The following is an 18,022-nucleotide window of genomic DNA, read 5'->3' as shown; positions in this document are numbered from 1 at the left end:
GTGCTGGCAACAGCAGCAGGCAAGGAGTTAAGTGGTGGCACCAAGCAATCTGGAAGGGAACACATGCCTTATTAACTGGCTGGAATGTCTGGAGGATGTGAGCAGCATCGTGGACATGGGAAAGGCAATGAACACCATATCAGTGAGATTGCCAGGGAACAGTGAGCACAGGTCTGCAGGAGAGGTCAACGGAGCAAATGATAGCAAGAGCTGAAAATGGCCCTGAGAAGCCAAATGGCAATGCAGAAAGAGCAGCAGAGCAGTGGTGATCCAACTGGGACAACTTACCTTTTAAGACTCTTGTGGGATGAAGAATATGGGTTTGATCCCATTCTGCAGTGAATCCAGCTCCTCTGTGCTCCAGCTGTGTGGTGTTGCTCCGCAGGTTTATAGAGTTAAACGCAAGCCACCAACTCCTGCCCTGTTCAGCTTGATTGTGTTTTTTTTTCCCCAGAACTATTCAATAGTTTTGGATCAAATCCAAGAATAGTTACAGAATGACTTAAAGTATTTTATTTAAGGCAGCTCAAAGGATTGTGTTTTTCTTTTTTCTTCAATCAAAGCCTTATTAGAAATGCATGGCCCTGAGACCAAAGGAGCTGTAAGTGCACAGCAGTATGCATGCACTGTGAAGATGGTGAGCTGTGCTACACACTGATACCCACGGAAGGCTGAGCTGAAAGCAGTGTGCACAGCCTGCTGCTTTGCCTCGCAAGCTTCAGCTGGAAGATTTACAGCAGTGCTCACAGTGCCCAGGGTACATCCTTCATCAGTTTGCATCATGCGCTTACTCGTGATTTACAGTTGAATCCCTTGGTTGTATCTGAAGTACACTCAGGCTTACTGCACTTGCTCTTTCCTCTGGACAAAAGAATTTATTTGGAAAAGCTGCATACACAAATCTATTCATTTATATCATTTTTAAAACCAGTTTTGCAATCTCCCTCTCAGGACACAGCACTCCAAATCCAAATCTCTACCATTCCTCAATCACCAAAGTTGAAGGAATGTATTTGTTACAGCGGAAAAGACACAGCCAACAAAACTGATCTCCCTGGCCTCATCCTGTCACTTTGCTCCTCTCAGCACAACACAACACATTGGAAATTCCAGCTAAATCACAGCACCTGGTGACTCACCCAGGGTTCAGGACTTGCCTCCTGCTTTATTTCTAAATATCAGCTGTAAAATTACATCCCATGTCAATACCGAATCATTCCATATGAAACTGCACAGGCTCAGGAACAGGAATCACTCTCCAGAAGCCAGCCCCTCTCTCCAATCCTTCGTAATCCTGTGGACAGGTCCACCCACCTCCATCTCCCCACGAGGCTGTGGAAAAGCTCTGGGAGTTCAGAGCTTTTGGTCACTGACACTGTTCTGCAAACTTAAGATACAAGTATGAGGAGCACATCCCAAAGCCGTGTGGGCTAAAGCAGTCTTACGCAGACCTGGAAAACATCAAGTCTTATTACTCATCCAATCACAGAATTACAGAATCACAGAGTCACCAAGGCTGCAAAAGACCTACAGGATCACCCAGTCCAACCATCCACCCACCACCAATAGATCTCACTAATCCATGTCCCTCAACACAAAAACACAAAATCCAAACGTTCCTTGATCACCTCCAGGGTTGGTGACTCCACACCTCCCTGTGCAGCCCATTGCATTGCCTGACCACTCTTTCAGATAAGCAGTATTTCCTAACATCCAGCCTAAACCTCCCCTGGTGCAGCTTGATGCAATTCCTTCTAGTCCTATCACTGTTACACAAGAGAAGAGGCCGACCCCAGCCCACCACAACCTCCCTTCCGGTAGTTATGGACAGCAATGAGGTCTCCCCTGAGCCTCCTCTTCTCCACACTAACAATCCAGCTCCCTCAGCTGCTCCTCATAAGGCCCCATTGTGCTCCAGACCCCTCACCAGCTTTGTTGCCCTCCTTTGAACACAATCGAGGGCCTCAATGTCTTTCTTGCAGTGAGGGTCCAAAACTGGACACAGCACTCGAGGGTGCAGCCTCACCAGAGCTGAGTACATAGGGACAATCACTGCCCTGTTCCTTCCTGCTGGCAGCACTGTTCCTGATGCAAGCCAGGATGCCATTGGCCTTCTTGGCCACCTGGGCACACTGTCGGCTCATGTTCAGCCGAGCATCAATCAATACCCCCAGGTCCATTTCCTCTACGCAGTCCTCCAGCCACACCGCCCCAAGCCTGTAGCGTCGCCTGGGGTTGTTGTAGCCGAAGTGCAGGACCCGGCATTTGGCCTTGTTGAAACTCATCCCATTGGCTTCAGCTCAGCTCTCCAACCTGCCCAGATCCCTCTGCAGCGCCTCGATACCCCAAGGCAGATCCACACTTCCAGCCAACTTGGTGCCATCCACAAACTTGCTGAGGGTGCACTCGATGCCCTCATCCAGGTCATCAATAAAGATATTGAAGAGGACAGGCCCCAGCACCGACCCCTGGGGCACACCGCTCACGACCGGTCGCCAGCTGGATTTGACTCCATTCACCACCACTCTCTGTGCCCGGTGGAATGTGTCACTAACCCACTGAAAATTCCACAGGACAACTGAAAGAGCACTTCCACCTTTTTTTTTCTTCTCATCTATTATTTTGTTTCATTAACATTTGCTTCTGGCTCAGGTATGATTTGGGACTGCTGTACAGGCTGAAAGCATCATGAAATCACTGGTACTCTTTCCCTTAGTGCAGGTAGGCTTTGGGATGGCTGTTGGGAAGCAATGCATCACTCAGCTGCTCCGGTGCACTGCAGAAGCAGGCTGATGGGCTGAGGCCAAATAAAAGTGCCTCCAGGTTCCTGCTTGCAAGGCATGTCAGCCTGGATTGCCTGCAGAGGTGTGTTACTCTTCCAAACCATTTTCCTTGAGCAACAAAAGCATCAAAAGTGAGGATGCAAATTCAAATGTATTGAAGCAAACTAGAATTTATTTAGCATTTATTACCCATTCTGTTGTTATATGTGGCTTCTTTTGTCTCAATTTTCTTCTAGTAAACATAGACCTTTTCCTTTTTCATTTTTATTAATAAAATATATAAAACATTGTGCATTGCTATCCATAGGAAAACCTCAGTTTAACAACAAAAAAAGAGTAAGGCACACTCCTGTGCAGCATCTTCATATATATATATATATATTTAAAACAAAACAAAAAGAAAAGCCTTTTCAACCTCTTTGAGGTTGTTAACATCTCACCAATCACTGACACATCTCCTATATTACCATAATTTCACTGTTGGAGGTGAGTTGGGTTGTATTTGACAGGGACCAGCAGGGAGAACAGACTCCAAAAAAAAAAAAAAAAAAAAAAAAAAAGGATTTTATCCCTGAGGTGTTGGTTAAAAAAACAATGTTCCCATTGAAAAGGAGTATGAAAGAAAGACAGCCATAAATAACTGAATACACTATGGCAAACATCCAAGCACCGAGATGATTTCATGATGGAAGAACACTCCCCTCACCCCCCAGTTCTTCACAACTCATATTTGCCATTGGTTTTTAATGGGGTTTATCTCATGGCTTCTGAAGTCACAAGACAGTCCATCAGGATGTCCCCCCCAGCCCTCCCCAGTCATCTTTCCAGAGCTGTAGCTTTGTTCACAGTTCTCCCAGAGTCCACAGGAAAGGGAAGCCCAACATTCCTAAATGAAAACCAAAACCTGGATGACTTTGCTCCCCCCACAAGTGGCAACACGTACTACGGCGTGCCAAGCTCCGTGCTCCACACAGGGGACTCACACTGTCAGCTCTGTGCCAGCCACTCAGAAACGAAGATGGTCGCCACCTCTGATGTGACCAGAAGGTGTCCACGAAGGGGCTGATAGTCATACGTCAGGGAAAAGGAGACAGCGAAAGCTTTACTGCTGTCCATCGCACAGCACTCCTGGAAGGAGAAGAGGAAGCACCCCCACGGCATTCCTCAGCACCTCCCTGCTGCCCGGCAAGGCTGGAGGAGCCCCGTGGCGCAGCGGGACGCCGGGCGCCCGGCTCTCAGTAGTAGCGGTTGAGGCTCCTGGTGCCGGGGATGTCGGGCTGGCCGTTCATCCAGATCTCGCGGATGATGCGCTCCCGCTCCTCCAGCCGCTGCGCTCTCTCCAGCTCCTCTGCCGAAGTGAAGACGTTCATGTTCAAAGTCCTCTCGAACCTGCGGTGCCTGCGGGCCGACACGTCCGACGTGCTGTCCGAGTCCCCATCGCTGTCGCTGCTGTCGCTGTCGCTCTCCCGGGGAGGTTTTTTGGTGGAGGAACGTTTGCAGTCTGTGCGGCAGGACACCCTCAGCACCAGGGCCAGCAGGGTCAGGACGAGTCCAATGCACACCCCGGAGACAAAATACAGAGCCGCGCGCTCGGGGTTTTCTGAAAGGGGAAAGGAAAGAGTGCTTGAGAACGACTCCTGAACAAACAAAGCGCACGACTTGTTCCTCTGTGCAAACACCAGCAATGGTCTCCGGAGGGGCAGGGTTTCTAATGGTTCTGTTTGCTTCCAAGCCCTCCTTCACCTCCTTTCCCCGGGGAAGCCAGGGAGGGGATTTTATGTGGTAGATCTGCTGCCAAGGCAGTGACCCACATGCAGAATGCAGGTTAGCTGCAGTTATGTCTTGGAGTTATCTGGAAGGATAAATTGAATTGAAATTGAACTGAAAAATGAATTAAGTGCTAATTCCAGTTCCTACAAGAATGGCGTTGAAACCTGAGAGCAGCGCAAGCAAAAGCAACTGAATGCATCTTTCTGTCATAGCCGTTACCACTGTGCAAAGAATAGAGTTTATTATAAAGCTTTACCTTCACTCTGTGCTGTAGCTCAGCTGAAATGGCGAGCCTTGCAGCATGGAAAAATGCATATTATTTATCCATAAGTTTCTTCTGCTTATCCGAGGCGAGTGCGCTGGCTTTCTGCCCAGACCACCAAAAAGAATACCTGTGCTACAGGAGCACTGCTGGGGTTTGTGCCCTGACACGATGAGTCCTGCAGAGCTGCATTTCGGGGTGATACAACAAGACTCCAAAGGATGCACAATGCCTTTTCAACTAGGTTATCTTTTTATTTACTACAGGGTGGTGTTTTTTGGTTCATGAGACTGCTAAGGAGTGTAATTGTGATAAATGTTGTTATTGCACTTGCCCTGGGCTAAATCACCTCAGCATATTTCACGTTTATAGACACCTTGAGTGGGTGAAGATGAACCAAGCAGAAGTGTCACAGCCAGCTCTGCTCTGCTGTGTCTGTTGGAAGTCCTGAGTACAAGGACGGACTCAACTCCTCAGATGAGCCTAATCCCCTGAACTCAGAGATGAAGCTGACCTAGATCCCCCCAGCTGGTAGACCAGTATTTGGTCCCTGGAAAAACTACAAGACTCGGCTCTACCTTCACCCCCCACACTATGCTTTTAGATCATTCTCCAAGTGATTTCCTTCAAATAAACTTTTATAGGAGAAAAGGAAAACAGCAGGAGCAGGGAGTTGGACCAGCTGACGTCTGGAGGCCCCACACAACCTAAATTATTCTGATTCTGTGTCCAGAACCCAGACACCAACCTGTGCATGGTTTAAGGCAATGCGTGGTTCAATGCCCCAAGATGCTCTTGGAACAGTTACGTGAACAAGAAGCATTTGTGTTCTGTGTTTCTCTCCTACCAAATGGATTTCAAAAGTAAATGACAAGCCATGGAAGAGGAAGATGTCATGACAGTATGAAATATGGCTAATAAAACATGAGACTTGCTAGACTGGATAATGGGGAAGGCATGAGGAAAAAAGAGGCTGAAGACAGACTGCAAAAGAAGGAGGAAAGAACTGCAAAAGACGCATTTAGCAATGCAGAAGAGGAAAAAAATGCAGCAATAGTTGGAGAAAGAAGGCAGGCCAAAGCTAGAGACTTTAAGCTAAGGTATTTTGACAAGAGTGAGTCAACAAAAAACCAGAAGGTAAAAGAAAAAAAAGGTATGAGAACAATCATGGAGAATGTGCTGATCGCTCTGCAGCAATGTGACTGACTGAAATCCTGGCCCCAGTGAAGTTAATGGAATCCTGAACTCAAGGGGCAGAACTTGAATAAAAGCTGCAGCCCAGCTTATGCAATAGCAAAGCCATTGTCCATCTGCTACAGCGTGCACAGTGAAGCTGTCTTCATTGCAGAGACATGACATCCCCAGGAAAAGTGTCATCATCCCCTTTTACCTCCATCTGGACAACTCAGGACAGCGAGCTGCCCTCGCAAGTAGGCACAAGGAGGACTGCAGACTGGGAAGCACAAATGAGCAGCACTGATCCGTTTGTCCTGGAAGCCAGTAAGTGCAGTGTGCCCCTGCTCTGCCTTGGGCTGACACGATGCCCAGCACTTTCCTGAGCACCGCATTCCTGCACACACAGGGGCTTCGTTTGGTTGCATTAGTTCCACTGTTCACTCTTTTTAAAGCAACTCATAAGATAACATGGGTTTGAGCTTGAGAAGGACACGTGGTTTCTCTCCTCCCATTTTTGTCCATGTCCTGCTTTTCATTTCTCCTCCCTACTCCTTTTTCCATGCTACTGTATCCTGCTCATGTGCAAGCAGCACCTCCATTGCTACTTAAGCAACTTAAGCAACTTTTTCATCCCCTGCTCGTCCTCTTGTGTACAGCTCTCCATGCAGTGCAAAGGCTGTAATCGAATCTTTGGGCTTCGCTGGCATTTACGAGCTTCTCCAGCTACTCTGTCAACATCTGAGACACTGTCTGGACTTCCTCATGAGCTGTAACCCTCCATTCAACAGCAGCCTCGGCATTTATCATGCATACAATCCACTTGTGCAGCAACATCTCTCTTTCTACAGCAGGAAGAGCAACTTAAGCTAAAAACCAGGGGCTGTTTTTTTCTCAGCTGAAGCAGCCAAATCAGCAACCCCCTGGATTTGGGGGATTGATCAGTTCGCCTCCTCCTTTGCACATCCTCTTTACAAAGAACAAAAAGCAGCATCCTCTTCAGAAGTGGATGCTCAGAACCTTCCAAAACTCAAGGGAGCTCACGTTCATCATGCCCACAGTAACACGTCTCAAAGTATTTCAAAAACTCTTTAAAAGCATATGGATATCAGTTAACAATAGTTTGATATGAATTCATGTGTATGTGTGCCCCACTACCCCTTTAGCACACGGATTTTGATCAGTGGAGCTCTTTCTTCCACTGCTGTGGATGACAGCAAGGCTGTGTTTTCCTCCTACACTTCTGGAAGGAGCCAGCTGCTGCCAATCTCTTTAGATGGGGTTGCCTTCCCTTCTGTGGTATTTCTCTTTCTGGACTAAAAGCGTTGATAAAAGTCACTGATTCAAGCCTGAATTTAATCACTGCAGACAAAAGATACACGCTCTTCATAAACTCTCTACACAAAACCCACCACTTTCTATGCAGTCAAGCTGCCCAGAAATTAGAAACACATTTTATTTTGTTTTTCCAACCAAACCAGCAGCAATTGTGGAGCCTGTTTCCTGAGGGCTAACAATCTGCTGGGAGCATCAGCCCAGACTGCCATTAATTCCCCAGGAAATGCCACAGGCCAAGGTTGTTACTGGTATTATAATAAATCGTTTCAATAAATACAAAGCAATCTAGGCATTAATGCTGCTGGCTTCCTGCGATGGCTTCATATATTCAGAAACCTCAGTGGGGAGGGATGTTTCAGAGCTCCCAGTGAAAGGCTCAGCATTAAGCACAGTCACACAAACAGTAGCAATAACATCTTCTTGGGAATTTACAGTCAGCCCCACAGGCTGCCAAAATCCCCTGGCCGGACAGAGGAAGCTCTCCAGCAGCCCCTTATTAAGAAAGCTCAGGCCAAGCAGCCTAAAAGTTGGAATGATCCCCCCCGGGTTGTTTTTTGGAAGCTCCTTGTTAATAACTTGGCACCAATGGTTTAGGGCTTACGGAAGAATGAAACAGGGATTTGTGGAGGTTTCCCTCTAACTACTTTATCCTGAATACAAAACTAGGGTAAGTCCTCTATCCAAAGGAAGGCACTGGAAGTGATCTGGTACAATTTAGACATTTAATATTTATATAAACAGAAGGGATAGTTCTGGTCCTGCTGGAAGATTGTGACTGCAGAGGCAGGTCCAGCTGTCACTGAGAGCAGTGAAGTCTTCTCAGATACTCAGACAGGTTTTGGATCAGGTCCGTGACAAATAACAGGACTGAGATTTACACACAGGGATTACATCTAATTCTAATCCTAACTCTATAACAAAAATTGGCTTTTAAATTAAGGGCATTCCTCAGCCTTTTGCAGGACCACAGTCCACGTAAGACTCATTTGTCTGATCAGCTGATAAATCCACTTATCACAAGGCACTGCTGACTCCTTCCCTCTGTTTCTGAGGAAATGTTTTCGAGGCTCTGGAAGCTGGGTAACACTTAACAGGCTGTGATGCTCCTAAACATGGTGATAGCCGCAAACAGATTTGACGGTGAAAACCAACTCTCCTGCAGAGAGGCTTTGCTTCCTGCTGTGCTGTGATTTTTCACCCCTTGGTTGTCAGCAGGAACATTTCCAACATTTACATGGCAACTGCAACCAAAAAGATTGTAGAAATGAGCCAGAGGCTTTTGCTAATATTGGTGCTCATCCACTCCGTGTGCAGTAAGACTCTGCACGTGCCAACTGTGCAAACAACAGAGCCTGCAGCTCTTCATCTGCAGCTTCCCAACCAATCCTGTCATTTCGAGCAGAAGAAGCGAACGCCAGCATGGACGTGGATTTTAGTGCTCTGCTCAGGATAAGAAACATTCCACTGCCAGGAGGCAGGAAAAGTAGCAGAGTGGAAGATCTTTTCAAGCGTGTACTTGATCCATGCAACACCAAGTGCCCCTAAGGTCCTTCTCTTGGAGGTCTGAGGCTGTACACCATCCTCTGTCCCAAACAACAAAAAAAAGTGTACGTCTCTTCCCTGTCTGTTTACAACTTGCTTTTACAAAATATTGTTTTGAGCCAACTCACCACCAGCACAGGCAAGTCCTGATCAGCAGTTTCATAGAATCACAGAATAGCACAGTTTCAGTTTCAGTTTGCAGAGTGTACCTGAGGGACATTTTAGTATCATGAAGCAGAGCACTTCTTGCATTGTTTCCCTTTGGCACAGAGGCTGGGGTCAGGGGTGGTGGAAGATATATGAACCAAAACCTCCCTGGCCATCCCTGCCTCCCTTAAGCCACTGTAGTGACTTCTCTATGGGCATCAACAGCTGGTGTGGTGTAAGCCCTCTTCAAGGCTGCAAACTCAGGCAAACATGAAAATTTCCAAGTGATCTCAAAGTCTGCAACAAGAAGAGAAGTTACTTTGCAGTGCCTTAGTTTTATCCCATTATATTTGTGCCCTGTCACACATCGTGTCTTTGAACTCATAACCTAAAGCCTCCTCCCCATACTAACATACAGTAAAATAAACCAGGCCAAATCCATCCTTCTTGCTAAGAGCAAATGACAACATTACATGTAGCAAATAAAAAGAGTTTACAGCATCTGCTGTTTCAATCCATAGGACAGTCATCAATTATTTTTGTGATAAATACCAACCTGAACCTACATACTGCTGAGATTAAAATTCATCCAACATTCACCGTTAAGTGCACTGGAGAACACGAGCAAGAAGCTCAGGAACTCATCACTGGAAGCCAAAGTGGTGAGGTCTGAGTTACACCATTTATCTGGCATTTAGTGAATCTGAACATATCACAGGGAGACCACTTTATAAGAGGGTAAGCAAGTAAGTCCCGCATCAACACGACAGCTAAGGCTGTCAATTTAGGGATGCGATGAGGAAGGCTAAGGCCCTCTTGGAATTATACCTTACAAAGAAGGTAAAGGGTAACAAGAAAGTCAGTCTTCAGAAAGGGCAAAAAGGAGTATGCAGGAAACTACAAGTCAGTCAGCCTCACCTCCATCCCTAAAAAGGTGATGGAACAGCTTGTTCTGGATACCCTCTCCGATCAACTGGAAGAGAAGAAGGTTATCAGGAGTAGTCAACATGGATTCACCAAGGGGAAATTGTGCTCGACCAACCTGGTAGCTTTCTATGATATCATCACTAGCAGAGCAGATGTGCGGAGAGCAGTGAGAGTTGTGTACCTTGAGTTCACCAAGGCATCTGGCATCATCTCCCACAACATCCTTGTTGTGAAACTTAGAAAGTGCAGGATAGATGAGTGCATGGTGAGGTGGATTGAGAACTGGCTGACTGGCTGAGCTCAGAGTGTGGTTATCAGCAGTGCAGTCTGGTTGGAGGCTGTAACTAGTGGTGTTCCCCAGGTGTTGGTACTGGGTCCAGACTTATGCAACATCTTCATCAACAACCTGGATGAAGGGATAGAGTCCACCCTCAGCAAGTTTGCTCGTGATACAAAGCTAGGAGAAGTGGCTGACACACCTGTAGGCTGTGCTACCATTCAGCAAGACCTGGGCAGGCTGAGAGTTGGACAGAACTGGATCAGGTTTAACAAGAGCAAGTGTAGAGTCATTCCTGGGGAGGAATGACTGCATTTATCAATAAGGGTTCAGGGCTGACCTGCTGGAGAGGAGCTCTGCAGAGAAGGACCTGGGTATTCTGGTTGCCAACAGGTCAGCCATGAGCCAGCAGTGTGCCCTGCTGGCCAAGAAGGCCAATGGGATCCTGGAGTGCAGTAAAAGGAGCATTGCCAGCAGGTCGAGGGAGGTGATCCTCCCCCTCTGCTCTGCCCTGGTGAGGCCACATTTAGAATACTGTGTCCAGTTCTGGGCTCCCCAGTTCAGAAAAGGCAGGGATCTCCTAGAAGGAGTCCAGTGGAGGGCCACAAAATGATGAAGGACTTGGAGCATCTTCTGTATGAAGAAAGGCTGAGTAACCTGGGGCTGTTCAGCCTGGGGAAAAGAAGACTGAGAGGAGATCTGATATACATTTATAAATATCTAAAGGAAGGTGGGAGGCAAATGGATGAGGCCAGGCTCTTCTCAGTGGTGCACAGCAATAGGACAAGGAGCAATGGCCTAAAACTTGAACACAGAAAGATCCATACAAACATGCAGAACTTCTTTACAGTAAGGGTGAGGGAGCACTGGAACAGGTTGCTCTGAGAGGCTGCGGAGTTTCCTTCTATGGAGATACTCAAGACCTGCTTGGTCAACTACCTGTGTGACCAACTGCAGGGAACCTGCTTTAGCAGGGTGGCTGGACTCGATGATCCCTTGAGTTTCTTCCTATCCCTGCAATTCTGTGATCCCGTGATTTACTATTTGTTCTGGAGCAAAAGGCTCCTGCCAAGATTGACACCTTGGCAAAGGGATGAATTGAGGCCTTGTGCCCCATAAAATGACTGCAAGGTCACAGAGTTGTGCTGTGGAAGCAAATGGAAGCAAAGTCAGCAGTCCTAAATCCTAGTACTACTGCCCCTATCGTAAATCCTAAAACTTTCTGCTACCCGTTACTTTGCAGATGGGGAAAATAATGCAAACAGCATTTTATTTTCTATTAGCATTGAGAATACAGGCATTCTTTTTCCACAGCAAAAATAGATGTAGGTAAGAGAGGGAAGAAGTATGATAGACAGAAGATACATTTAATGTTTCCTTTCCCTAATCTTTCCTTAGAAAGTCCAAGCAACAAAAATATATCCCACTCAGTCATCTTTTGTGAAGAACATCACTACTTGCATTTAGGCTGCCAGCTTCTTTAAAGTGTCACCAACAGCCCATTTCAATGACATCATTCAATGTGTAGAAAAGCAGAACTTTGCATTCAATATTCACGTCCTCTTAGAAGGATCCTTCACTTAACATGCAGAAAAACTCTTAATAAGCTACTTAGTGATTCCAAAATGAAAAGCCCAAGTTAGTTACTTCAAATCCAAATACTTGTCTGTAGCAGCACGGTGGTATCTCAGCAAGAGCAGGGCACCAAGAATGCATTTCTATTTATTGAATCAGTAAGGCTGAATGTCACAAAGACGTGAAATAACTACTGCTCCCGAATGCAGTTTTAGTTACACAGATCCCAGCTTAACTGCATTAGGGTGGTGTGAGCAGAGTGGCTATAGAGCACAGAATCATTCACAGCATGTACTAAAAGAGCAGCACATTAGCAATACCAACAAGGTGCATACAAACATTTCATTAAAATGGAGAACATTCTGCAGTCTCATAAGAAAAACTGGCTGTAAACAGCATGTCACAGCAGGCCAGTGAAAAAACAGGGCCCTCATTCTGCAGAAAGCAGCAGAGATTGTCCTAAAATACGTAGAGCCAGTGCTACCTTCTTGGGGGGTGGATCTTCCAGCTCTGCAGTCAATTCTTAGTTTTGACAAGGCACCTCACAAGATGGAAAATATTTGCACTACGTTGTCTGCCTCTACTGGACTTCTTACTCTCAATGATACTGAGTCCAAGCACTGAACACAGCACACAGTCTCTATTTCAAGAGTAACTTCTTAATGCAAATCTTAAAAGGAAGACTATTCCTCTGCTACTTGAAAGATACATGTGGGTGAAGGATAAACTGTGATCCAAGGAAATTTCGCTCTAAACCACATTTAAATATATAATTAAGCAGACTCTCAAGCTACTTCATCTTCACATTCCTACTGAAGATAAGCCAAATTCTCTTAAGCAGGGTAATGATCTCTTATTTTCCAAATTACGGGACAACAAGCTTGCCTTCCTTACGTGCCAGGCTTTGATCTTCAGGAAAAACACAGCATTAGAAATAAGACCACATTTAAGATCACACTGTATTTAACTTCAGATGAGAGCAAATCCAGGGGAAAGCAGAGCACCATAAACCCTGTAGCATGTTGCCTGCCAGAGCTGCCCAGGTCAGGCCTTTCAAGGCAGAATTTGCTGAGAGACAAATGAAAAATACCAACAGTTCAAAGAAACGGATTTAGCCGTAAATGACCGAGACGCAGGGCTCAGTGCAGAGTCCACAAGCAGCCTGTGGGAGCGCAGAGAGGTGGCAGCCCCCAGACCTACCTGTGATGAAGGCGTACGCTGCTAGGATGTTGCTGAGCAGTGCCATCTCTGTGCTGACACCCACGGGCTCCATGCTGCTGGCGAACGCTGGTGGCTGTGTCTCATCCACAGGAAGCAGGAAGGAGGTGTTGTCTAGAGGGTAGAAGGTGGCCGACCTCCCTTTCTTCTTCTCTGCTTCGAAACAGAAAGGGAGTGAAGAACCAGGCACGTGCACCAGCCCTGTCCTGCCCTACCTATCCTCATCTGTGTTCAGAGATCTGGAGCTGCTCAGCACCAAGCCACCCACATTCGTTCCCCTTTTTGAGGCAACAAAACCTTTGCAGTTAGCTTCGGTTGAGCCCATGCCCTGTCTGCACCCAAACAGCATCTTCTCTCCACTGTCTCCTGCTCTTTCATGTCACCGCCTAGACACACCCACCCATGTTACAGCAAATATAGAATCAGGTTTCTTTTATCTTACGTAAATCAACAAAGCCTTTATCAGCTAAGCTTGTTATAAGTCTGCACATGGGCACGGAAAACACAGCCAGAGCTGGCAACCCTGTGCTGGAGTCGCGCTGCAGTGATCCACCTGCACCTGGCAAACAGACAACACTTTCTCCCCAGCCTTTGTAGAGAAGGGCGAATCTGAGTTTATGACTGCCTTCAGAAGCTCACTTGCATTGTGTTTCACCCAGACATCATTTCCCTTTGGAGAGGTGAGCAAGTGTGAGTTAATGATTTGATTTTATTTGTAGAAGACCAGAGCTGAGGAGGCACATAATTCCAGGAGGCTCAAAGAGACCCTTTCAGACCTTATCAGCTCGCTGCCAAGTACTTCTTGCACCTTGATCTGCTGGCAGACACTCTCACTGGTCACAAAACAGTAATTGTTCTGAACACATGAAAACCACTGCACAGGATCCAGCTCCATCATCCATGTGATTGTTTAAGGGTAGTTGTTGCAGCTTCTCAGGCTCCTTTTCCTGGGTGTCTGGCTCCAAGCAGCACACTGTAGAATCACAGACTTGCCTCTGGCTTCCACTTGTCTGCAAGTACTAAATTCAGGAAACTGTCGGATCCACCTCCTACAATGCCACCAGTGCCATGCAAACAAAGGGCACAACCAGAGATCATCTGTGCTCACCCAGTCTGTGCCCATTCCCTGCTAACCCAGCAAAGCAAGACGAGACATTCAACCTCCTGCTGTGTGTGATGGGAAGCGGCACAGCCCAGAGGAGCAGCAACTGAACGAGAGCTGCCAGAGAACAGGTAATACTGGATGGAGAGGGACTGAGTGCATGAATGTGTGTGCAGCAGTGCCAAGCCCTAATGTGCCTCAGAGGAGAAGCAGCAGAGATGGATGTCTGGGTGTTGCTGTGAGGGTTCAGCCCCAAGGAACGTGGGTGCAGTTGTATCTGCCACTGGAAGACTGCATGGCCTTGAGAAAAATCACACCTACCGAGCTACCAAGGTGTAAATGACTGCCCCAGAGAAGGGTTTTCAAACATGGATTTCTGGGTGGCAGATGCAAAAGAGAAAAACATCCCCAGAAGCCCTTCCTTTGGGAGAATAGAGATTGCTACAACTAGGTGTATAGAGGCACAGAAGGGCAAAGGCACAGCCAGCAGGAAATTGACAGCAAATCTTTGGAAAATATTTTAATTCAAATGTAGACCCCAGAAATGCTAACGTGCCCTCTAATTTTTCTTTTTATTCTCCTTGCCCAGTAAATCCATGTCTTTAAGCGGTTGACTTTTTCTTTACCACACCACCACTCCCACCAAGAAACCCACAGGAAGCAGAGTACATTTTTTATTCGTTCAAACTGAACCCCTGCCCTCCTGAAGATGCCCTGGGTACTTCAAAGTATCTCATGTAGCACTAGGTATCTAAACCATGGCAAGCAAATCCTGCTGTTAGCTGACAGATCTTAATGGAGTGACTCAGCTCCCCCCACACAGCAGGAACTTAAAAGCTCAATGTATTTGTTCACATGGACGTTTAAGCCATCTCAGGGTCAGCAGGACATCCACACAGATGGCAGATATGAGAAGGGATGTGGGGAAAATTCCCACTCTTTTAGAATAGCTTCTGCCACTACAAATGACACATTTGTGTAAAAGCAACAGAACCCTGCCCCTGGATGTATGCACACAGAGCTCTGGTTCTAAAATAGTTAATCTAAAATCTCTTTACAACTAACAACAAGGAAGAGCACTGCCAGCATATAATCTCATAAACATACTTCTCATCCTAAAGAGAACCACTGAGTTATGTGCTACAGGTTTCTGATAGGTCTTTACGAGGTTTCTGTGATATGAACCTGGCACCTCTTTATCACACTCTCACGTGTCCAGCTCTGAATTAGTGACTGCCAATGCAGTCACAGCATCTCACTAGGAATGAGATTTAAACTATACTTGCCATGGGGGCTTCCCTGTTTGCATGTGCTACACCAGTCAGGAAAGGCTCAGATGAAAACACTTATGTGGGGATTTGGACATCCCCTGGAAAACAAGCTGTGCAAAATGGCGCCTTTTAGGAGAGAGTAAGGCACAACTCCTCTTACGCGAGATGTAAAGAGAGTCTCATTTTTTTTCTTCTGACTTGTCCGAGGAACAGATGCGATCAAACAAGTTTTTCAATGAACATTCATCTGCATACACTGCACTCCAGCAAAGAGCATCACAACTAGTTTTGTCATCTACAGGATTGTACAAGAACAGACAGGAAAGACAGAAAATGGCTGGGGTTATGCAGGAGGGAAAAACAACCAAACATCATAAGGGTCACGTGCTGGTTTGCTACGCCGTTCCCTTGTCTGCCTTTTATCCCAGGATCACATTTCAATACAACCCCTTTCTGCTTGCTAGCTCTGAAGACCTCACTTGCCCTAGCAGCCCACCTGCTGCTGGTTACCCCTTCACCACGTCCACCTTTTCTTAGTTTTCTGACTCACTCAGGCTGTTTTCCTTGCGACTTTACACCAAATTAGAGCGAAAGCACTTCAGCTAGCAGAAAGTTTGCCCAGTAACCTAGGAGAAACTATTCAAGATACTGGGCTGACTTTAGCAAACAGTTTTAATAAAAGAAATAAAACAGGAAGGGAGATTACAGAAATGTCCAAATATTTCCTTTTGCAATTTCTGAAACAATATTTCAGCTGTTAATTTCAAACTGACATCCTTGTTTGAAAAGCACTGCATTTTTTTTTAAATGAATGAATAAACGATATGAAAACTAAAGAGGTGTCATTTGTAGAAGTGAAATGTTTACAGGAATGAAAATAAGCTCTGTGTTTTTCTTCTTGTTTGAAAAAGCCACCAAGATGACAGATTTTATTTCAGGCCAATCCAAAGTTCGTTTTCTTGACAATTTTTTTTCCAGTAAGGTCTCCGCTGACCAAAGTGACATCGCTGACGTGTAACCGCCTGCAGGCTGTGAGGTAACTTTGCCTACAGCACAGACAGACACAAGGCAGCTCTGTGCACAGCAACCCCCTACTGCATTTCAGGGAGTGCAGGGTAGGAAATTCCAGCAGTCCTGTCATCACCGCCCCCCGTGTGTTGGGAAACACAATGCAAAAACATTGCCTAACCCAGTAAGTGCTCACTTGCCATTTTCCTTTATTCATAATCAATCCCTTCCTCCTACTCACCTACCACTCGATAGCAAAGACCTGACTTCATTCATCTCTCTCCACTTTGCATTCTTATGAAAATGGCATCACAGTTCAAAGCTCAGCTGAAAACCTCTGTCCCCAGTGAAGCAACCTCCTGCCGTGTTTGCCCTGCTTTGGATTTGGGACTGCATTGGATGGGTCTTCAAAGTACTTCTGTGATGAATTTTGACACGCATGGCCATGACTGCTATTTCAAGAAATTGTGTGAGTTTAACAGTTCACTGTGGTCAGCCACTGTTAATGCCTCAGAACCTCTTGTTCTGACCGTCACATGGACAGGTACAAAACAGAAACCCGGATAAAGTATAAGTTTCCATAAGGGGAAGAGTTACCAGACCACAGTAAGGTCTGAGCCAGTCATACAATAGTCATAGCTACCTGGGAGGGCACGTCCTACACCGGGAGGAGAGACATCAGAAAGGAACACGCCGTCTCCTATAACATCGGCATCAAACAGCCTTGGTAGCAGTGGAAAATGTGGCTTCTGAAATCCTTGGTAATTGATTGGCCTTGGCTGGGTTTCATGCAGAAGCTTCCTGGGAACTGAAAGAGAAGAGTAAGAAGAGCACAACTGTTAGAGTTACTTCAGCTGATCAGAATGAGAATTATCGCATCATGCTGTGGGTTCAGCTGATACCTAATTACAAACAGGCACTCATTTACCGCTGTGATGAATGCACTTCAAATGCCTGCACAGAGATACATAAGGAGAAAAGGCTAGGAACTGCAAAGCGCTCAACATATTGTTTACTTCACTGGAACAGGCTGCCAGGGAGGTGGTGGAGTCTCCTTCCCTGGAGATGTTCAAGACCCACCTGCACACCTCCTTGTGCGACCTGGAGTAGGGAACCTGCTTTGGCAGGGGGTTGCACTCGATGATCTCTGGAGGTCCCTTCCAACCCCTACAACTCTGTGATTCTGTGATACTTATAATTAAGCTTTGAGACTAGACTGAGGGTCAGATTCAGACAGCTTATTTAGACACCCATCTAAGGCAATGAAATGACTGATAAGTTGGCCTTTGGTTCCAGCCCTGAGCTTCAGAGATCTGCAGCTGGTCATATCATGGTGGCAGGCACAACAGGAAGCCCCTAGCAAAGGGGACTGTCAGTTATGCTTGAATCCCTGTCTCCCTTCAGGCATTGCTGACTTGAGACTGCATATCCATTTCTTGATACCCAGAACCCACCTCTGGAAGATGCTGTCCACAAAAAACAACAAAAAAAACCAACTTAGATTATCCACCATAAAATAAGAAATCCTACCTGAAAGAAACCCTCTCCACCCTATGAGGTCTAAAATATTCCCATCTTTGGACTTCAAGCTTCAGCCACACTGAGAAAGACCCCTTCTCTGTTCCTACC

At 46.3% G+C, this 18,022-nt stretch overlaps 1 protein-coding gene across 5 annotated transcripts in view; it reads right to left on the bottom strand.

Moving 5' to 3' along the window:
• Window positions 1–2,976: 2,976 nt before the first annotated feature.
• Window positions 2,977–18,022, bottom strand: part of EVA1A (eva-1 homolog A, regulator of programmed cell death) — a 189,025-nt gene continuing 173,979 nt past the window's right edge. For 4 of the 5 annotated variants that reach the window (XM_042883549.1, XM_042883551.1, XM_042883553.1 and 1 more), the window contains 3 exons: window positions 17,037–17,201; window positions 12,995–13,168; window positions 2,977–4,383 (listed from right to left, as the gene is read on the bottom strand). In XM_042883549.1, the coding sequence (XP_042739483.1) occupies window positions 4,019–4,383; window positions 12,995–13,168; window positions 17,037–17,201 (704 nt within the window). In that variant the 3' untranslated portion in view covers window positions 2,977–4,018. The remainder of the gene's footprint in view (window positions 4,384–12,994; window positions 13,169–17,036; window positions 17,202–18,022) is intronic. The other variant, XM_042883550.1, reaches the window with a different exon arrangement.

Source organism: Lagopus leucura, unplaced genomic scaffold (assembly GCF_019238085.1).
Source record: "Lagopus leucura isolate 7727_CA_CO unplaced genomic scaffold, USGS_WTPT01 Super-Scaffold_100038, whole genome shotgun sequence".
Taxonomy (NCBI): Eukaryota; Metazoa; Chordata; class Aves; order Galliformes; family Phasianidae; genus Lagopus; species Lagopus leucura.
The sequence above is the reverse complement of the archived record's forward strand: the minus strand, read 5'-3'. Positions and strand labels throughout refer to the sequence as shown.